Consider the following 23,225-nt stretch of genomic DNA (forward strand, 5'->3'; position numbering starts at 1 on the left):
AATGTTACTGAAGTGAAAATTATAAACTGAGAGTAAATACGCACAGCGACAGACCAGTTCGCTGCCTAACTTTCCACAGTATTTTCATGGAAAGTCCCAATTTGGAATAACAATAGAAAGGAAAATGAATTGTTCATTTGCAGGATTTTTTCAGACAAAACAATTAAAGAAGTAACCCACAATGATTCTAAAGAATCAGGCACAAGTTTCAGACCCAACCTGGGCCACACAGCCTTGTGGGAAATCCCCATTTCTTTTTAACAACTATTTCATTAGACTGCCCTACCAATGTAATTTAATGAATGCGTTTACACATTGCTTTAATTAACATATTTTTAGAATGAGTAACAAGACAACCATTCATTTCAGTTAAAACCATAATACTGTAAATGAACACATAGTTTGAACAGTCCACAGGAGAAGCTTCAGTTTCCTTTAGTTCCCGAAGTGACATTGTAATCTAACGGAGGGGGGTACCGTAACCTCCTCCTGTCCTGGTGTCACGTGATACAGCTCTGGTCCTGATGCTGCTGTTACCGGGACTGTGCAGTATAGGGAGTGATTAATGCCACACAGTAACGGGATGAGGAGAAGTAAGGGTTCTGTCGGCATCACAGTGGACTGTAAAATAAATGGTTTCTACAATTATCCGTGCCTTCAGAGGACCAACGCTCAATTATTAGAAAACCAAATTATGATTCTTGCTAGATTTACACATGCTAATGTGTTCATAATGTATCATAAATAAATCTAAAATGTGTTGTTGATGTTTGTTTTTTTCAAAGTTGCCATGAAATGCAGTTGGGACTCTAACATTACTTTTCTATTTACATGCAAACATTTCATCAAATGTGCAAAACATCTAAAGTTCAAGTCCACATATATCAGGTCAAGGGCATAACTGGTTGGGGAAGTGGGGGATACCATAAAACAGGAGTTCTGGGAGTTCTCCCCCAGAAGAGGCAAAAAATTGTAGTTTGAACCCCATTTCTTGCATTTCTGCATAGATTTAGGGACTACGATAACCAAAACAAAATCCAGGAAATAGCCAAATTAAATTGGTTGTCATGCTAAATTCTGCCAGGAAAATACTAAATACGCAAAATATGCTACTCCTCTGTGGCTGTTTTTTTTTTTTTGTTTTGAGGATATCAAAGCAACAAATAAGCAGGTCAATTTACATTCTTAGCCAGAATCTGACAGCTGAGAGAAGAGTAGAATGATGTAGCATGATGTTTGTATGTTGATGCATGATGTTTGTTGTTTGAAAAATTCAAAGTTTTTGAAAGTGGGGGAACACAAACAGGAATTTGAAAAGAGTTTGATCTCAAACTCAGACCAAACTGTAAAACTAGGCAGTGCTGATTAAATATAAACCGAGATACTATTGATGTGTTGCCTATTTCTCCCATAAAATGTTTGCAGAAACGTAGTTTACTGTACTGTTTAGCTGTATTACGAGAGTTTAAGAACAGGAAGTGGGCGCCATACTGTTTCCTTTTTTTGTTGAAATGGAGGCTGAAAATACTGAGCTCAAATGGTAAAACTAGGCAGTGCTGATCAAATATGAACCAAGGTCCTGTTACTGGGTTGCCCATTTCTTGCTTCAATGTTGTTTATTACCAGCCAGCCACCATATTGTTCTTGGATTAGGCAATTCTCATTACTTCATGTTCCGGTGAGGCACAGTGCATTTAGCTGTAGGTGTCCTACCTCTTGAGCAAAAGCTTCTCGTTTCTCTGGTCATATAGCACCAAAGTCAAAAGTATTTGCACCTTTCTAATGCATAGAGAGGCCAGTTTTATGAAAAGACTAAAGGCCTCTTTCGGGCAGTGAAATACTTTAATGTAATCACAAAAAGTTATGGTAGTAACACTACACTGTTTTTTTTACATATATATTTATTCTTTTTAGCTACTTGACCACTGATATAAGCAACCACTGCCAACTGACATTTTATGTTTAAATGAACAAATCATGATATTTCTAGCAATCACTGAGACAATTAATAGCCCTGCTTGTTCAGTTCAGAATTCATGGCTTGTAGCTTTAAGACCTCCTCCTGCTGCGTTGAGGCACTAATCACCCCTCATACAGTAACACGCATCATCGGTGCTGATCTGGAAATTCCCCCTTTTCTGCCATTTAAAAGCTCCACTCTGAGGGCAATGTGAGTCCAGCACTTTGCAAACCAAAATACCAGTTTGTGAGCAAAATGATGTAGTAGTTAGTGCAGCGGTAAGGACAATAGCAGAGAGCAGGTGTTGCATGTTTTTTAAATGGGAAATCTGTTGGGCAGCTGGCGTTTCAAGGAGCCGAGCACCGTTGAGGAATGCGACTCGACGTGGGGGTCGGACTCCGACAGCGACGAGCCGGCGGCTGAAGATGACAGCGGCATCTCGGACTCCGTCAGCCCGGCGGAGAGTGACCGGGCCACCGGGGACCCCGGGGACACGTCCCCGCAGGTACAGTGAGGGTTTAATAGTATGCGTGTTATAACACAATGGGGGGCAGAACCGGGACACAGTGCTTTGACATGTGTGCCACCGGCAGCGCACGTTAATGACGAGGCCAGGACACAGAAAGGGCAACCGAGTAGCCCCGACTACCACTGCCGGTCCGGTCCTTACTGCTAAACCAAACTTCATTCAAAAATATGTCAGTTTATGTAGCCTTGGTTATGTGGACAGATATCATCTCACATAGTGTGAACTTTACTAAGTCATCACTGTGGCACTTCTCTTGTTACTGTCACTTTCACCAAGATACACAAGTGATGGGTGTCAGAGAACCAACTGTTAAACTGATGTCACATCTGACATGGAGTGAATGAAGTGAATTTTAAAAGTATGAAGTCTTATTTTGTATACTGTATGATGCATATCAACGCGACTATGTGGTGCTGATATGCTTGCAAAGACTGCATTATGCATGACTACATACTGCACACATACTTGTGTTCATACGTTTACACATACATAGTTAATTATCAGAGATAGTTGGTTATTCCCGTTGTTGCTTTTCCTATTGAAGTTACACTGCCTGCCTGCTGGTTTATAAAGTAAAAAAAAAATAGAGCCTTATGATTATGGTCCCTGTGCCCTAAATTATCAGAATAGTTGATTGAGTGGTTATTATGAGACTGCTTCACAGTTTGAGAATATTTACACCAGTAGGTTGTAACATGATTATTGGAGAAACTGTAATTCACTGAATCACTCTTTGTTACGTGTTAGTTAAATCAGACTTCAGACTCAATCAAATTTTTTTTTGCCATGATTACCAGAGGCACCACCCTGATATAATGCTGCCTGGAGAAAATAATTGGAGGCATTACTGTCTTTAAGAGGCTGTGGTGCACTCATTTTGTAGCTGGCATGAAGATAGTGGTATCCTCTGAAACTACTTGTAGAAGAACTCCCGCACACTGTCTAACTAGCAAAAATAATGATATTAATGCTGTGACATTTCAGTAAGTAGACCTTCATCTGGCATTTTTGCTTCCTGTTGATGAATATCTAGTTACTGAAACATACCATCATTAAAATCATTATTTTTGCAAGTTATTCTACAAGCTGTGTTCTGCTCATCCCTCTCCTATGCACCTGTTTGGAAATAGATGTGCAAAGTATTCCTTTGTTCTGCTTTTCTGAAACTTGACAACCAAAGGCATCCATTGGTGCCAACCACATTATTGGCATAGGGTATATCAGGCATAGCAAATCTGTGAATCCTAAAATAACGAGGGAATGACCCGCCTTCTTCTCCCTATAACTGGCTAGTACTAGTTGCCTTCGTTGGTTGGATTGGTTAGGTTTAGGTAAGTGGAGTGGGACTGGTTAGAGTTAGGGTAAGTATGTCGGGGTAGGCCAATCAGAGGCAGAGTAAGGTGGGCCATTCATCTGTTATCCAAGGATTCGCAAATTTGCTGTCAGGAGGGGAGCTAAATAACGCTCCAAAGTAAGGCAAATTTTTGCAAGGGAGCACCTGCCATGGTCATTTTCAAAGGGGTTCCTTGACCTTAAGATATCTGAATAATAAATCAATCAGTGATGGATCGCCTAACACATGTATATACAAATACATAACACTTTCAAACAGGATTGTTGTGGAACTAAAATGTTTGCTGTATCGGTTTTAGTCTATGCACATCAGATAATAAGTAATGTTAACTATAAAGTAAGAATTCAGTATATCAGCGTGTGAGTCGAATTCCTGAAATTCAGGTATGGCTTTTGATTTTGTTGTGCTACTCCAAGAGTTTCAGTGGCACCATCTCGCCACCTTTGCTTAAAACTTGTGCGGGTGCCACTGATGATTGCAACTAGAAATGTCTGTGAAGTTAGGATGCAGTTTTCAGATTGTAATGTAATGTCAGGATCACAAGAGCCACAAATGTGGCTGTAAAAGGATGCACAAATTAGGATGTGTCACCTAGTACATAGTTTGAGGTTTTGGGTGATGTTTTTTAAACTTTATCATACCTGAGTTTTACTGTGGTTAATAGACTATCCAGTAGATGGTATGTGGTTAGATATAACAGGTTGTATCAGGCTCAGTGTCACAGCATTTTGGACCAGTGGAAGATAGCATGACCCAGATTTTATTTGAGAATCAGATCTAGTTTCTAGCATCCTTTTGTAGTGATTGCATGGCAGTGCTGATGTGAATTGTCCTCCTTTGCTGGAAAGAAATGGATGATGACAGCCATCGACCTCAAAAGCAAAGTCAGTGCTTTTAATTCAGCTGAATGGTCGATGAGTGCTGTACTGCATCTGTTAAAACATGGGATGTTTTGGCTTCAGATCTGCATTTGAACCTATTCTTTCTTTCTCTCTCTTTTTCTTTGTTCCTTTCCTTTTAATTTCTCTCTGTCCACCTCTCTCAGCTGACTGAATCTCCAGAGTCTATTCCAAAGATGAAGAGGAGTTTCTACGCTGCCAGGGACCTCTACAAATACCGTCATAGCTACCCGGTACATGCACACACACTGAAACCATTGATACTCACAACTGTAGATACACAGTGCACAGATGGCTTCTCTGTATTGTTGACACCTAGTGTGATCTCTTTGATCTGTGTGTTTGCAGAACTACAGAAAGTCCCGGCAACCCAATGAGTACCGTAACCTGCGCTTCTACCTGAACAAGATCCCGCTAGTACCTGATGGTGAGAGCTCTCTCTGTCACATGCACACACACACACACACACACACACACACACACACACACACACACACACACAGAGTTCATGTAGACCTCCAGCCACTGTGGAGAGAAGAAATGTTGGCTTTGGGCTTAGTGAGTTTTGTTTGGCTAAAGGTCATGTTTGACTGGGAAAGACCAGCAGATTAGTGGACTGATCCAATGTTTAGACACGCTTACACACGAACACGGACTCACTCTCTCACACACACACACACACACACACACACACTAGAAATGTGTATGGCCGCTAATTAACCCCTGTCTTTTCTCAGGTATCTACATAGAAGAGATCCTGACTAAGTGGAGAGGCGACTATGAAAAACTGGAGCACAATCACACCTACATTCAGTGGTGAGACATTTAATCTGTCTATTTCCATTTTCATCTGCCCTATATGTGACAGCACCAACTCCTCAGAAGAGACTGGACTGTTAATTGCATGCTATAAGCCACAGTAACTGACATGTCAAAAGCTTGCTCTTTACTGTCAATTTGTGAAGTAAATGTCACCAGAAATGAAGTGAGCATTTAATCAGCTATACTTCCTGAATGTAAAATTGGAATGGATTTGAAACTGACTTTTGGCTTTAGTTACTGTAGTTAAATATTGAAAAAAAGTTTTTTTGCATGGGGGAGGAGAAAAAGTTGGTATATAGATAAAAAATAAATACGACCAAGTGCAAAGGAAACTGACTAAGGAAGGACTAGGAGACTAAGGAAATAAATGATGACGTCATTGCAAGCTCCCTCTGTCGTCACTGGATGGCTTTTAACACGCTTGTCCACACAGGGTTGTTACCAAAACTCTTTCAAGAACACATAGCTGTAATATTTATTCTACAGATTTCCATTTGTCCACATTTCATTGTGGATAGAAACACACATACATTTGCATTATTTTTTTGCAGATTTTTGAAAATTTGTTAAAATTTTTGGAAACCCAGCTACAGTCTAGCCAGGGATGGTTAAAAGCACACCTGTTGTTCAGTTATAGCTACTGTAGCTAGCTGGTTAAACTAACCTTTGTTAAACTAAAACCCTGTCTCCGGCTGACTTTTTATGTATCCAGCTCGTTTAAAATGGGAACCTTGGGTTAAATGGTTAAATGTTTAACTGAACAAACAGAAATAAAGAAATAACGTTGTTTTGCTGTATTGAGCTTGTTAGTTTAGTACTATAGACACAATGAGGAGAAATGTAATTCAAATGTAAGTAATTTAATTCTAGCATAACCCTTTGTGGCTAGCAGAGCAGTTTGTTTCACTTCTTATGTTATTTCAAGACATAAACTTTTAGAATGGTGACTAACTGACATTTCTGCCAAACTTATCGCTATCTTGGGTCGTTAATTTTGGCTGAGGTTGCTGGAATTAAAACTTCCCCAAATCTAATGCAAAGCAGAACAGAGCTGTTGATATTTGCCTGAACTCTGAATCATCCAGGACCAGCTTCCACACAAGAAAGAAATATTACAGAGTGGATGTGCTGCTTGGACTGGGGCTTTTTACATGTAAATGTAACCTGTGACCTCACAAACTAATGTCCCGTAAAACTTCAGTTAAAAGCTTAGTCCCAGTTAAGCACACAGTCCCTTTTACTAGCAGCTACACATTCTGACACGTAAATGCCTGTCTTAATTAGACGCCTGGTCTGGTTGCTAAGTGGTTAATTTTTTTAACTTTAGATGTATGTGTCCATTCCTCGATTACCCTGTAAGTTGTTCATATTCTTTTAATCCGTAAGGGTCCTTCGATCAAAAGAATCATAAAAATCGATCTAAGTTGTGAGTATTGTTTTAACAGAATAAAGTGATGTTGTGTCGGTATACTGGGTATACTGGGTGCCATAATCACTCGCTCTCTGATGTGCTGTCTGTCAGAGCTAGAATGATTCATAATTGATACGTTATTGAAAGCGTAATTTTTAAAGAAGTAATATTCATACTGGTTTAAATAAACAATTTGATTGTTTTTCCCAATCTTTGCACAGTTTTGTGTGAAAGGAAATATAGGCCTGTCTTATATAGAAGCCTGTCCCAAATATAGGCCCGTTGATTTCAACGATTTAGACAAATAATAGCCCGGGCTATTAATTGAAGTTTTAGAGTTATTAGTTAATGATGTGCTAACTCCTTGAAGTAATGCTACGTGACTACTGTAGGTAGTGGGCTGGTTAGCAGGACATGCTAATATTTGCAGATTACATGAGAGGACTGTTAAATTCACTCTTGCCATTTTTTTGTTGTCTTCCCAAAACTGAAAAAGAGGCATCATTATATTCAAACTATCTTTCTTACTACATCCTCATGCACGTCATTCAATATGTGGAGAAATCCGAAGCCTGACAAGCCTACCAGGCCAAGTTACAGTTGGTTAGCTATGATTGATGGGGGGGGACTATTTTCATTTGATTATGTGTTTTTGATTCCTTGTCCTTGTGGCAGGCTGTTTCCGTTAAGAGAACAAGGGCTCAACTTCTACGCACATGAACTGACTCAGGACGAGATCAAAGTAAGAAACATAAAGCACACATAGTGTGTGTGTATATATATCTGATTTGTTTGCATTTCCTCACTGCACAAGTGTTTGCCGTGGTTGAGTAACAGAGTGCATCTTCCATTCAACCGGTAAATTAAAAACATTCCCATTAACACAATGGATGTTTTGACATTTAAAATGACAGAGTACTGTTATGTGTTGCATATTCATCATTATGTTCCCTGTATAAAGCAGTTACACAAGTCACTCAGATGGGACAATAAAGAACCGCTAAAAAAAAAAAACTAAGGGAAATACTCAGGTCTCTGTATAAATCTCACATCAGTTTGAACATTATTAATGTCAATGCTGAGAATGCTTATCCACTTGTATGTTTGTGTCCCAGGTGTATTTATTCAGCTGAAAGTTAGTTTTTCTGAAATTAATTAACATCCCACTGTCAGTGAGTGCAGATGTGTCCCAGATGTGGTTTGGGTAATGTTGTACCTGCCTGCTGGTCTCTGATCTGCTGTGTTTAATCCTGTCAGGAATTCCAAAGCACTCGGGAAGCTAAGCGCAGATTCCTGGCGGCCTATTCCCTGATGTTGGACTTCTATGGCATCAAACTGCTGGATAAGAGTGGGAATGTTGCTCGGGCTCCCAACTGGCAGGAGCGCTTCCAGCACCTTAATGAGTAAGCACACACACAAAGTTTGTGTCGACTTATGGCTCGGTTGCCGATTGCTGCAGGAACAGATGGTTAAGGGGTCATTTAAAGGGTGATTTTTTTCTCTCTCAACCTATTTTGATAGTTTCATGGCCTGAGAGTAGTTGTGTGGTTTCTTGCCAAAGAACCACGTGAATGTCACACACTGGAGTGTGCAATTTTGATACAAGCATGTTTTTCTCCTCGGTGATACTACCATACCCTCCTCAAGTCACAACCTACCTCTAAACCTTAGCATCTGATGCTAATTGTTGCCATTATCCAAAGCTCATTAAAAACAACAAATTCTCCTCCATAAAGCAGCTGCTCAGTACAGTTGCATTCCCTTCTCTTGCTTTTAATATCCCATTGAATATACACAACAGCTTTTGCATGTGGTGCACTGTGGTTTCTAGATTGCTCTCAAGCCAAACAACCACCAGAAACAAGCTATTCTTAATAATTAATGTCCTGTACTGTCAAAGACCTCAGAATGCAAGTGGATGTGAACACCATGAGTCATGCAGTGTTAATTTTAGCATCTGAGGTTGATTAAGTTTTTTCCTGAAAACGTATTTTTGTATATTCACAACAAATATTAAAGACAATTTGGTCTGATTTTTCTTTAGAGAAATATGAAAAAAGTTACATTTGTTTGAGTTCTTTAAAGGAACAGTCACCCCAAAATCAAAAAATATTTCCTCATACCTCTTGTGCTATTTATCATTCTAGATAGTTTTGATGTGAGTTGCTGAGTGTTGGGGATATCGGCCATAGAGATGTCTGTCTTCTCTCCAATATAATAGAACTAGATGGCACTCAGCTTGTGGTGCTCAAAGAACAAAAGAACAAAACATTTAAAAAACTGAACAGCAATGTCTCTTTCCCGAAATCATGACCTGGTTACTCAAGATAATCCACTGTAGTTTTCGTTGATGAAATTCACAATAGGGTCATAAAATAATAGTGGATGAAGAAGTCACCCATCGGTTTGTGGACTTCTGTTTTGAATCCTCGAGTTTAGCATTTTGGCATCTCCATCTTGGATTTTTGGAGCCAGAAGTGACCATACTCTGAAGAGAGAGGGTGGCGCTGTGGAGGACCGAGGGTTACATGTGACTCATAGACTGTGGTGACAACTTGTAGACAGCCTTGCAGTGGCCACACCTTTATTTATGCATAACTTTAAGCCTTAATAAAATGTAAATGGGGGAGTTTTGTAAAATTCACCCCTGTATAGACCAAAACTGTTTTTTTTTGTACCAGGCTGTAAACATGTTTATTTCTGCTGTAAAGCTGGACATTTTAACATGGGGGTCTATAGGGATTATCTCACTCTTGGAGCCAGCCTCAAGTGGCCATTAGAGGAACTGCATTTTTCGGCACTTGTGTGTTGGCTTTATTTTTCAGCCACACAGGTGGTGCTTGGTGGAGGATACTGTAGAGTTACTTTTGACTTAGTTTTAGTCATGTTTATGTTGTGAAATAAAGGGGATTATAGTATTTTTTGCCATAGTTTTCATTGATAAATTCATACTTGTGTCATTATACAGAACCATTCAATATGAAGTAATATCTCATCTACTACTGATAGAAGGTTGCATTTTTCCCAGGAGCATTTTGACTAGTCATAGTAAAAATTTTCACCTTTCTTTTAAGGTCCCAGCACAACTACCTGCGGATCACTCGCATCCTGAAGTCCCTGGGCGAGCTTGGCTATGAGGCCTTCAAGGCCCCTCTGGTTCATCTGTTCCTGGAGGAGTCGCTGTGCCACAACACCATTCCTAACATGCAGCACAGCGCCTTGGAGTACTACGTGTACACCATCCGCCTGCCAGCCACCCGCAGACGCCTGCTCCGCTACGCCCGCCAGCACTACAAGCCTGCCCACGCCTTCCTCTGGGGTCCGCCACCTAAAAGGCGAGGTGGTGCTGGTGTCAGTGTCGGAGGCAGTGTAGGTGCTGGGAGTAGTGGGATCAGAGCACCTGCTCCAACACCAGAGCAACAGAGGAGGGGGGAGGAGAGCACCGCATCTGCCAGTAGTGGGATTATTGTGTCTTCCCATGATGCCATGACATGCCAGGACCTGGCTGGAGGAGGGCTAAAGGGCTGCGCAGGACTCAGCTCTGATATGGCAGGACTGGAGGGAGCGTTGATGATGGTGGGAGCTAGAGGAGAGAGGAACGAGTACACTGAGATTGTTCCTCTATAGGGGAAAGGGTTTGACTGTTCTCTGGTTTTAACACCAGAAAACAAAACAGCTATTTTTAAAATTAACCGGTTTAATTGTAACATTAAAAAAATCATTGTTTATGCCACAACTTTATTCTTAGCAGAGTTACTTGTGGACGCTGGAACTTAAGATCAAGACAGTAATACTAAAACGCATTTATAGAGTCTGACAAAATTGTCATTAGTCAATTCAGTTTAAGGGCTTACCATAAACAACTATATTTCCTCGCTGATGAATCAGTGCAACTCTGTATTGAATATAGCGTGGGACTGAGATGGGAGGTCATATCCTGAGCCAAGCTGAACAAACTCGCCTTGGACCAAATCCCAAAACCGTCTAAAAACCAGTGGAGACCCAAACACGTGTTACAAGGCCTTTCCTCATCAGGGCTATGATAATGAGACAACTTAGTCAGCCTTATTGAATGTTTAGGTCTGATATGTGGGTACTGATACTGAGGACCATGTTAGAACCAAAGTGCTGATTGGCCTGTTGGTCTTGTGATGGTTTTGGGAAACAAAGTCCTGTCTGTTCATCAAACTCTGTAGCTGGAGCTCCACTGAGCAACAAGCTGGACTGTGTTCACTTCGTACAGGTGCTGAAAAGTGGAAATTATAATGTGAAGAAGGAGATCAGGGAGAAATTATTATTATTATTATTATTTTTTACCCAGATCCTGTAAAAGGACATAATGAACACATAAGAGAGGAAGAGTGAAAAAGGCTCATGTGTCATAGCAATACTTTGGAAACATATTTTTGAGACTGATTTGAAATCTTCAGTCTGTTGTTGATAGTAACATGCACAACTCAATATATATCTGCTTGGCTATTTTACTGCCCACAAGTTGAAGGTAGCCGCTCCCCCCGAAATATTGTACATAACGATAGAGCAAAAATCAAGACTTATTAGTGATGTGTTATCTAGAAGAAATAGTTAAGAATAGAGAGGCTTTTTAGTGACATCACTACTCTCCTGTAATCTATGACTGGCACCGTGGAGGGCCACTGGAAAGGCAGCTATGTGCAAATGATGGCTAAATATAGCATCTAACAATAGGTCAAGCTGCTGCTGCTGTTTCAAGGCAAAGGGAGCAGTGTCGATAGAAAGATGTGTTTCAAAATGTAGGTTACTCTGACTCAGTAAACGCTCTTTCTTCGCTCAGTTTTTAATAGATAAAAACATGTAATAACTCAAATGCATTCCACAGAGCCTGACAGTAAGTCCACTGAAGAATTGACGTTCAGTGCATTCGCTATGTCCACTATGGTTTTGAAATCTATGGAGCCCCTAAAATCCTGAGAGGTGATTTTTTTGTGCACACAAGAAAACTTGTTACTATAAAAAAATAACTTGTGCACACTAGAAAATTTACATGGTCCCACAAGTTAATTATATTATAGTAACAAGTTTTCTTGGGAACAAGATATTTGACTTATTCCCACAAGTACATTATATTGTGCGCGCAAGTTACTACCTTGTAGGAGCAACATAATAACTTGTTCCCACAAGATATTAACTTGCTTCCGCAAGAAGTCGTTGGAACAAGTCAAGTATCTTGTTCCCACAAGATTGTTGCCTCGTAAGAACAAGTCATTTATCTTGTGTGCACAAGTTATCTTCTTGTGGGAACAAGTTCTTTTCCTGTTCCCACAAGATAATGGACTTATTACCACAAGTTAATTATCTGGTGGGAACAAGTCAATTATCTTTAGGGAACAAGATAATTGACTTGTTCCTTTAAGTTAATTTTCTAGGAACAAGATAGTAACTTGTTCCCACAAGATAATTCATTATCTTGATATCTTGATCTGATTATCACCTTTCAGGATTTTACAGGCTGTGTAGAATCCAAAATGCTTTCACACATTATGTTTCAGCGGTTTGCTAATTTCCTCCATTCTGTGTTACTGAAGTGAATGACACTTGTCTAGTTTATTGAGGCCAACAGGGCATGCATTAGATCATAGTGCATTTTACAGATGCCTCACACTGGAGTCATGACATCGTGTGCTGCAGTTGTGAATATTGAATTCCAACAGATCATTACAGATTCGATATTTAACCTCTTCCATGTTCAAATTTTAAATTAAAGGTGACTGTGTCATAGCTAACACACTGACTGCTATCATTAGTAAAATGCTTTTTTCAGCTGCTGTTAGGCTACCAATAGCATAAAACCTCCAATATGGCCACCACAGAGTGTGTTGTGTCACCTAAAAGCCCTCTATATTAACTAACCAAGGTGATTGGATGTGAACTGTGACTAATGTGATCAAACAATTGATGTGTGGTGTGTTGCACTTTTTTGACAATCTGTGTCTTCCTGTTGAAAGCGCTGTAGGTTTCTCCGAATCACTGATTTAGAAACAGATCTTCAGATATACAACAAATACAACAAACGGTCAGGAACTTCCAGCATCATGAACGTGATTGATTGTTCTCATAGTGTCTAACCTTGCAATAATTTGACGGTAATCTCAACGAGGCTGCATGTAGTGGGCAGTGATACTGTTGATGTTATCCCTCTGAATCAGACAACTTGTACAAGTGCAGCTGCTGATATTATTGTCAGAATTTTAAAATGTTAAATTTTGTTCATTTACATGCCAAAAAATACCCCATACAATGTTATTTCCCCCGGAGCAGTACTCTGATAAGGGTGCAGGAGTCACTACATTAGCACTAATAAGGCTACAGTAATTGAACTCTCCCCTGAAAGACTTGTTCTTTTTTTAGGTTTAGCAGCTGCTTAAGAAAGTGAAGCTGATTTTACACTCACCTCTGACATGCTGTTAACAAACATATCATCACCCTCATCATATCAGAGGTTGGCAGCATCACCTTGCTTGTGTTTCGTTTTTATATGAAAGGCCAATATTAGCCTGACACATCAGGAAGTGTGTATTGCTCTGTCCAGTCAGCCAATAGGAACTCGGCACAGGCCTACACAGACAAGTTAAGGCCGTTTTGTTTAATATTAGGTAACATTTCAAACACATTTAAGTTTCTCATTGCAATATATATTTGTGATAGAAAATAAAAAGCCATGTGAGGTGTGAGACAGCAGTGATTGGGAATTTAAACACTCCTTCCTGACTTCCTGTCAGCTGTTCTTCCTGTAGGATGAAGCCTTTTTATCATTAGCTGACAAGGCCTCTACATTGCTCCCCAGCCAAGTGTATCTGATATAATTGTAAAAATAACTTTTCAGGTGAATTGTGTGAAAAAATGGGCTCAAGTATCTGAATTTTTAGTGTGTGTACATATGTGTGTGTGTGTGTGTGTTTGTGTGTGTATGTCTGATATTAAGTGCCTTTTTTGTATTTTTTATGTTTATCTGTATGCTGTAAGGAGTGTCTTTCCCAACTGATTTCCTGAACATCCTCTTTTTTGTACAGCATTTTGATATTTACATTATTGTTTGCATTATAGTCACTTACAGAATGAGCATTCATGTACAGTAACAGCAGGAATAAGTCCAATAAGAGCTGGTGAAGAGGAGAGGTTCATTATATGTAATACTTGAAACTGTTTGTATCTGGCTTATTGATTAAAATGTGATTGTTCCCCAGATGAATATTCACTTTGCTTGCTGGACATAAAAGGGCCACAATAACTGGACATTTGCCCAAAAATGTGAAATTTGCCATTCCTAAATAAAAATGGGGATGTGGATTAAGAGTTTTTTTCATCTGGAAATGTTTGAAGAACATGTCTGTAGCATTGCCCATTTTATTTTAATATTGGTTAGCATGCACCTGTCAGAATAAGAACTGTTCTGGAAGCAAGAATAATCGAATTGGTTGAGGTAAACCTCCATGGTTGGAGCCAAAGAGCCACAGTTTGTCTGCCAAGGCTGAACACCGTTGAAAGAACTCACAGCAGAGGATTAGACAAGCAAAGCACACTTTCAGATACTTAATATAACTAAGATTATCTGCCTGACTTCTGAAACATCACTGACGTCAGAACCTCTAATCTGACTGGAACTAATGCAGTATTAATACGCACATCGATGCCATATACAACGCAAAACAAAGAAAAAGACTCCTTCGGAAAAAAGCAAATGACAGGTAAATGGTGTTATGTTAAGAAGCCTGACGAGAAAATAGAGAGTGCTATCTTATATTTCAAAACCATGCGCTGAATGGATAGCCACACTATCGAGAAACAAAAGAAAAGACTGACAGCCTCCTTTATACACTGATCTTTACAGTCAGAGAGCTACACAATGTGTGACTGAAACACTGAACAACAAGTCGACAACGAGTACATCTGTGGTAGGAAACCCCTGAAATCCCACTGCTGCACCCTAACAGCAGTGGACTTACATTTAGCCCTGACGTTGGACTGTTAGATATTACGTCCCTGACAAGCAAATCCAATGAAGTACCTATTTCTGATTTATTTCTAGCATACAGCAGCTCTGGATTGTAAAAATGTAAATGTTGAAAATTGGAATTCACCAGAGGGAAGATGTATTCATACATTTATTTGACCATTTATCGTAAAACTTTAATTAAAGAGGCAACAGATAGCATCTTTTCCTAAATATATCATTATGAAAATAATGTGGGTTGCACAGGGTAGTGGCCACAGTAAAATCAGACTATCAGCGTTTACATAGGTTACTTAGTGGCTTTGCAATCTTTGTAATAAGCTTCTGTCACTGGGGCTGAAATTTCGCGGAAAAAATCTGCTTTACAGCAGGAAACGTGTCATGTATTGCGAAACTGGTCGGTCAGCCAATCAGGGACTGGAGCTGGTCCTTATGAGGAGTTGGGCATGAGATAGTTGAGTCACGAGCACAATGACAGACGGACAAAGTTTGGAGACAAGTGAAAAACGGCCTAGCAAAAGAAAACGAGCTCCTCTGTCTGAGGAGGCAAAGAAGAGCAAAAAGGAGAGTGATAAAAGAAGAGAAAAACAAGAGTAAACCTCAGTCAGGCGTTCAAGAGATGGAGGGAGCTCCATGACCAAAGAGGCTTCAAAACCGATGTCCAGCTAGCTTTCTTTCTAATGGATCAGTAAGTAACACGGCTAAATGTTAGCTAGACGAGAGAGGACTGTACTGTACTGGCTGCTAGTTCATTCCTAGCTGGCCAGCATTGCAAATTGCCGCAACCAGGGACCGGGTAGCGAGTGTTGGTCGGCTGACATCCTCGTTGCCATTCTACGGCATTCATTCGTGAGTAATCCATCCAAGAGTAATGTGTGTGCAAAGCTGTATGAAAGCTCCGTTATACATATTTTTAGTTTAACTTTTAATTTTTTTTCGCTGTTAAAACATTGGACTACCGACAAGTGCTTGGTCTTGTCGGAAAGCTGCAGAAGAGAGAGCAGATTTAAAATTTTGCAGTAGCATCGGCTGATGGAGATCGTGGCAAAGTTTCATCGGATAACTAGAACAGTGAATACCCATAGTCAGCTGATAAGAGGAAGCAGTGGGGGTGGGATGGAGAGAATTGTGAATGGATAAGCACAAAGAAAGTCTCCCTGATTAAACACATAAAATCCCAAATCTGAAAACTGTAATTATAAAACCATACACTGTAGATGTATTTGTAAATACAGTCTATGTACAAAACATGAAACAAATGTCACATCTTGAGCTGAGTTTAGAGAGCACCAAAATCATCTACCCACTCAGGTAAATCAAATGTGATAATCCATACAAATTTAAATACGCTGCTGTAAAACTAGTAGTTCAACGTTTTGGGAAACATGCTTATTCTCTTTCTGTCTGTGTGAGTTTTCATGTTTTGCTTTCACCCACAGAGACTATGACTAAACGGGATCTCGTCTTGCCAAAATATATAGGCTATAGCAGAGCTTCTAAACTATGGAACAATCACCCATCTGAGATAAAAAGCAGTAAAATCTATCACACCTTCAAACAAAAGCACAAGACCTGTTTTTTGGACAATCAGATATGTAAACATAAACAACACAGTGTTGCTCACCATCACCACAACATATTGTTATTTTTGGATAAATTGCTGCTAACTTGCTTTATGTCCTTGTCCACTGCCAGACAGCCAACTCTGCATGGATATGTATGTATGCTGTATCTATTTTATTAAGAGCATAGCCAACTTTCTGTAGCATAGCTTGTGCGTCAGTGCATTTGACCGTACATAATGACTGTTGTGTTTTATCTATTTTGCTGCTCTGCATGTCTGAGTGTAATGCCAATCTGTGTGTTGGTGCTTGGTGTTTCTTGCATGTCTGTTTGTGCTATCATACAGTTTGTTGTTGTTGTGTCATTGTATTGTGCTGGTGCTCTGCTGTTGCTTGCTGCTTTGCATAGCCTCTGTTCTATCTTGACAATTTCTTATTGATATAATCATTCTATCTTTATGTCTCTGTGCTGTTTTTGTCCTGTTAATTGTCCTGTGATCTCACAGAAATATGTGAAATGACTACGACCTCTTAACACCGCATTCAGTGGTGGCAGCACGTAATGGGTTGAAATTACGTGCCGGTACCACGGGAACAATGCCAATGTAAAGTCGATGTTTTTGTGTGTATACAGGACGTTGTTGAATCAGGGGATCCGTGTGTCCACCATGGGATCCTAATTGACTTTACATTGGCATTGTTTCTGTGGTACCGGCACGTAATTTCAACCCATTACGTGCTGCCACCACGGAATGCAGTGTTAAGAGATGGTCATTTCACGTATTTCTGTGAGATCTGTAATTTACCTGGATACTCTGTAGAGGAGGGCGTGTTTGTCTTACATGAACAGAATTACTGATGTGGTGAAAGATAATTTATCATCATAAGGATTGTAAAAACTCATGCTTGTTAAGCATGGATTTGTCTTATTGTCCTGGCCGGGTTAAAACTTATGGTGATGTCCCCAAGTTTACTCAATGTGGAAATAACAGACAACTTTTTAACTAACTAGCTAACGCTGTCTGCTTATTAACTCCTTGATCATAACAGGAATTGCCCATTGGATCGACAGCCCATTGGTTCGACATCCCATTGTTCCGACCATATTAAACTGTTCTGAAGTCCGTTCCGAAATCATCATGATGCCCTGTGGTTAAGGTCTGGTTAGGTTTAGGCACAAAAGCCACTTGGTTAGGGTTAGGAAAAGATCATGGTGTGGGTTAATATGAAAAAGAAAGTGACAAACACATAAGCCGTGAGCCTGCTCCGCCTCAAGCCGGTCGCGGCGCACCATACGCCCGCTGCGAGCCGTTCAGCACCGCGGACAGTCAGACTAATGGGATGTCGAACCAATGGGCTGTCGAACCAATGACATGGACCCGATCATAACAGAATATAGTAACTTTCACAACTGCTCATTTTAGAAAGGACGAACATGTTGTTTGTTTAGATTAATAAACAGACAATGGATTATTGTTTGTTTCTAGCTATCAACAATCAGCCATAGGTAGCACCCAAGCCACGTTAGCTACATCGCTAATGTTAGGGTGCCTTTCACTTTCCCTGCCTGAATGTAGATGGGAACTGATCAAACATTGTCCGTTTGATAATCTAACAAAAATACACATTTTCTTGTGATGTCCTTTCTAAAATGAGCAGCTGTGAAATTTAATATATTCTGTTATGATCAAGGAGTTAATAAGCACACAGTGTTAGCTAGCTAGTTGAAAAGGTGTCTAATATTACTTACACATAAAATTATATTTTATGAGGACGTTTCCACAAGTATTAATCAAGGACAAGAAAACAAATCCATGCTTGACAAATGCGAGTTTTTACAGTTCCTTATGATGATGAATTATCTTTAATTACGTCAGTAATTCAGTTCGTGTAAGACAAACACACATTCCTCTACTGAGCGTCCAGCAGCAATTAGAGCCTAAATATCAAGATTCTAATTAACTGGAGACAAAACTTTATTTTCTACTACACATTGATCATAACATATGTATGTGTATGTCTACGATCTTGCACAAACAAACCAACCCAGAGCAATTCCAAAGTTACAGTGGCTGGACATCTTCATGTACCTTGTGAAAAAACCCAGCTATACAAAAGAATAACTCATAGCATACAAATCTCTCCATGCAGACAGTTGTGAATTTTGCAGTCACGTCCAGGATGTTTAATACTGAGATCTGTCAAAGGATATTTTTAAAAAATATAGTTAAACAACTATACAGGCGGCAAACTGCACTTCACGGCTTGGTTACTATAAACTTGTTTTCATTGTTTAATGTATTTTAGAACAGTGTAAATACTGCTGCCACTAGGTAGATGTAAATGTAGGCTGCCTTAATTTTATTTCATGCTGTAACTGTAGGGCTCTCTGAATTGCATATATTATGTAGATTTTTTGTTTACATCAAATCTAGCAACTGTCTTCATTTAGCTTCAAACGGCATCCTCAGCAACGGTTTTCTATTAAAATATAGGACATCTTATTCTGTATTCCTGTTCTGACATCCAACAGCACAATAAGACATGTTTTATTCCAGGTCTTTCAACTTTTCTGCCACCAGTATGCACACGCAACTGCTGTGACGTCCACTCAAAATTAGTCTATAGACCCCCATATTAAACAGCAGAAATAAACATGTTGACAGCCTTGTACAAAAAAAAAGGTCTATTGCTAATTTCAATAATCATGAAAACTGTACAGGTGTAATTTTTTTTTATAACTCAAACATTTACATTTTATGAAGGCCCAAAGTTGCACATATTTAACAATGGGGCTGCTTGAGTGGCAGGCTGTTTGCAATGCGTTACCTCAGGGTTTCAGTCACAAACCAAAAGGTGACTTCACAGTAGCCATGTCTATTATTTATACACTCTATTAAGTAAAACACACTTGTTCCACTCAACTCCCCATCCATTCCCCCTGTTGGTAAGGGTTAGTAAAGGAAAAAAGTAGCCTACATAAGACATATAAATAAATAAAATTGCAAAAAACAAACTCATATATAAATACATAAATCAATAAAGAAAGGAAGAAATAGTGAAAAACAAATGAGGCTAAGTGCAATCCAAACAAACCTTTAAATTATATTTCTTTCATTTATGTAATTCATTTTTTTGTCTTGTTCTTTTCCACTGCTCGTGCTGAGTGAAGTGCGCTTGTTTTGTACATCACGTGTGTGGTGTGCAGTTGATTTTTGAGGGATCATTGATTACAAAACACAAAACAATGGCCCGGTTTATTTCTGGTGTTTCAGTGAACAATTAAATATTATGCACTGTGTGCTATAACAGTGGAGTCATCAGCTTTTGTCTCATCACAGCAGTTTTACTTGGCAGCTTGCATCAATTATGGTGACTGTTATTGGCATAATACATTGTTAATTTATCCTATCATCATATTTTCATATTAGAAATTTCAGTTGTGTACAAACAAGAGACAGATTAGCCTGTTGGCAGGCATAAAACAAAAACACACATTCATACATCACACTGTGACAAATAGACAGCTGACTAAAGGACAAACAGAGTAACTACAGCAGGGTTAAACCCAGAAGACGGCAGATGTTCTGCCTGTGGATACATTCACAAAAAGTATATTAAGGTGGTTTTCTTTAGTTAGAAAGCTTGACAGCAAACACATATATTTCAGATGTAGTTTTTAGGTACTGCTAGTCATTCATTACGTACACAGCCAGTCCTGAAGCTCCTTACAGTCGCTCATGTGACGCCTGTGCCTTCCAGAGCCAAGACAAGCAAGAAATACACTCTGATTCTCCAGTACAAAGGACACATGTGTTGCAGCAGATCTGCCAGCTGAATAAAAGGATTAAAGTTCTCAGTAGAGAGAGCTGGAGAGGCACTAAGAGCCATTAGCAAAGCGACTGAAGGACTCTCTTCAACGAGTGTTTTCTCCACAAAGAAGTTCCAAGATAATGAGAGGGATACGATTAGACAGCTTGCTGCTGTCAGGAGGGGACTTAAGCAGAAAGATGTGACGGTCTTCAAAGAACATCAGTTCTGTTGTAGAGCGACTCATCTCACTCCTACTGAATCTCTCTTGTTTTCCCCATCTGTGACAGCGTCGATCCTTTCACATGTCTTCGCTGCTGGTGATGAGCCTCCATGAGATAACACTAGACGGCAGAGATGAAGTGTCAAGAGAGCAGCTCCACATGCTACCACACAAGATATGATGTACACATGATGCACTTTCAAAACATTTTGAAAACCCAAAGTTTATTCTGCCTGTGCAGCACAAGACAGCTGCTTTAACAGAGAACACACATGAAAAACATGCCTGCTCTAACATCTTTTTGTCAGGCCTGTGACTGTGATTAGTCTTGATGTAGCTCAGGCTGAACAGCTGGACAGATCTGGCTGTCTTCATATCATTAATATGTTGAGATCAATGTGAAGGCTTGTGGCAGTATAAAAACCATAGCATACAGAGAAGCCATTCTTACAGTCCAATATCTCAATTTTAGCACATCTTGCTTTCAGTGACTGCTGATTGAGACCAGACCCCAAGTACACTGAGCTTTCAAGCTAATCTTCGTAGTGGCCAAACAGTGTAATTACATCTGTTACGTGATGCACTGTGGCCTAAAGTAACTATCATGGTGAAAGAGACGTGTGTAAATCAGTGGATACATTTCTTTTGAGGATTACAACCCCCGCAAAATGACTTATTTCACTATCAGAATTTGATCTATTTGGCCCAGTAATATTTGGAAAACCTAAAAAGCCACACAGTTGAATTGTTTAATCCTAATTCAAGTTAGTGCTAAACCAGACGTAGGTAATGGCTGGCAGTTTTGCACTTTTTTGCAGCCAATTTTTCCTGGTGGCCACTCGCAGTATTGGAGTATCTCATTATTTTGACTTAGCAAGTCATTATTTTGACTTAGTATCTCATTATTTTTGACTTAGTATCTCATTATTTTGACTTAGTAAGTCATTATTTTGACTTAGTATCTCATTATTTTTGACTTAGTATCTCATTATTTTGACTTAGTAAGTCATAATTTTGACTTAGTATTTCATTATTTTGACTTAGCAAGTCATTATTTTGACTTAGTATCTCATTATTTTTGACTTAGTAAGTCATTATTTTGACTTAGTATCTCATTATTTTTGACTTAGTATCTCATTATTTTGACTTAGTAAGTCATTATTTTGACTTAGTATCTCATTATTTTTGATTTAGTATCTCATTATTTTGACTTAGTAAGTCATAATTTTGACTTAGTATTTCATTATTTTGACTTAGCAAGTCATTATTTTGACTTAGTATCTCATTATTTTGACTTAGTAAGTCATTATTTTGACTTAGTATCTCATTATTTTTGACTTAGTAAGTCATTATTTTGACTTAGTAAGTCATAATTTTGACTTAGTATTTCATTATTTTGACTTAGTAAGTCATAATTTTGACTTAGTATCTCATTATTTTGACTTATCAAGTCATTATTTTGACTTAGTATTTCATTATTTTGAGTTAATAGATCTTATTTTTTCCATCAAGTGGCGGAAATGGGCTTCCATACTGCAGGATATGGAAAAAATGTTGTGTTGCTTTGTGTATGAATCCTGTCTCTTTACTCCTGGGTCACCCGTGACAAAATGCTATTGTTGGTACTTGCTCTGGCAGATTGTATAATAATCTTGCATATGCTGTGAGGAAGAATATCTTTTTGTCATGGATAAGTGACAAACCACCTTCTAAGGCAAACTGGCACAAGATAATCATGGAGTGTTTTCCTCTCAAATACCTGACCTCTTTGCTTCAGTCCACAAAGGGATGGTTCACGAGAATATGGACTCCATACCTCTGTTTCTCAAACTACGCTGTGGTTTCAACACTTGCAAGCATTTTGCTTGACTAACTAAAGCGCTGCACCAATGGGGAAATAAAGACCTAAATGTGTTTTTTGGGATGTTGCTAATATGTTATGTAATGTAATCAGTAAGCAGATTCTAGGATTTTGTCCACACTGCAGCTCTATCAGAGAGAACCGTGTCTCTCTGACAGAGCCACTTTGGTTAACCCTAGTGACATCCAAGGAGTTGCATTATTCCTTGTAGGGCGACCTGTTCTGTCATCATTTCTTCACCCACCTAACTTTCAGATATCAGGAATGGTTCTGACACTTTCTTCCCTTACCATCTCATCGTAATGAGAATATGTGCTCGTTCTACAGAGCAGCTAATAAGCAGGTTTCTAACGAGTGTGTTGGCATCTTGTTATAACAAGGTACATGTCGAGGTACATGTGAAAAAGAACACTTTAATGAGATGATAACAAGGGAATGATTGTTGCTCAGCGTGGTGCCTCTGAGTTGCAGTGTTGTTGAAGTGTTGCTGCTTGGTTGCGTGTTTCTTTGTCACTTTTCAAATCCGACACTGATTAATGTTCATGTGTGTCCTTCAAACAAGATCGATCTTAATAAATATTTGATATGATCAGCTGCTCTAAAACAGACAAACAGCACAATGTAAACCTGAGAAGACTGGGTTTTTGGAATTTGAAAGTTTAAAACAGGAGGTACATAACACTCGAGAAAAGCAATGATGTCACACCATGGCATGCATCACGACACATAATGTGTGCGTGTGTTTCTGTATGTACATGTATCTCCTATATGCACAGTCACCTGATTCATACTGACAGAATGAGC

General features: G+C 39.3%; 1 protein-coding gene across 1 annotated transcript; it reads left to right on the top strand.

Moving 5' to 3' along the window:
* The first annotated feature begins 2,133 nt into the window (after nt 1–2,133).
* On the top strand, nt 2,134–14,301 carry ogfrl1 (opioid growth factor receptor-like 1). The gene is made up of 7 exons (XM_033612572.2): nt 2,134–2,465; nt 4,889–4,975; nt 5,091–5,169; nt 5,480–5,558; nt 7,651–7,717; nt 8,233–8,378; nt 10,050–14,301. The coding sequence occupies exons 1-7, from the start codon at nt 2,280–2,282 to the stop codon at nt 10,600–10,602; spliced, it is 1,197 nt and encodes a 398-aa protein (XP_033468463.1). The 5' UTR covers nt 2,134–2,279; the 3' UTR covers nt 10,603–14,301.
* The last annotated feature ends 8,924 nt before the right edge of the window (nt 14,302–23,225 follow it).

This window comes from Epinephelus lanceolatus, chromosome 17 (genome assembly GCF_041903045.1).
Source record: "Epinephelus lanceolatus isolate andai-2023 chromosome 17, ASM4190304v1, whole genome shotgun sequence".
Lineage (NCBI taxonomy): Eukaryota > Metazoa > Chordata > Actinopteri > Perciformes > Serranidae > Epinephelus > Epinephelus lanceolatus.

Bases quoted from the DNA above. Each gene is read 5' to 3' on its own strand.
- ogfrl1 (XM_033612572.2), top strand. From the start codon at position 2,280: ATGGGAAATCTGTTGGGCAGCTGGCGTTTCAAGGAGCCGAGCACCGTT. The intron at 4,976-5,090 runs GTACATGCACAC...GTGTGTTTGCAG, and splicing joins AATACCGTCATAGCTACCCG to AACTACAGAAAGTCCCGGCA. The intron at 7,718-8,232 runs GTAAGAAACATA...TAATCCTGTCAG, and splicing joins TGACTCAGGACGAGATCAAA to GAATTCCAAAGCACTCGGGA.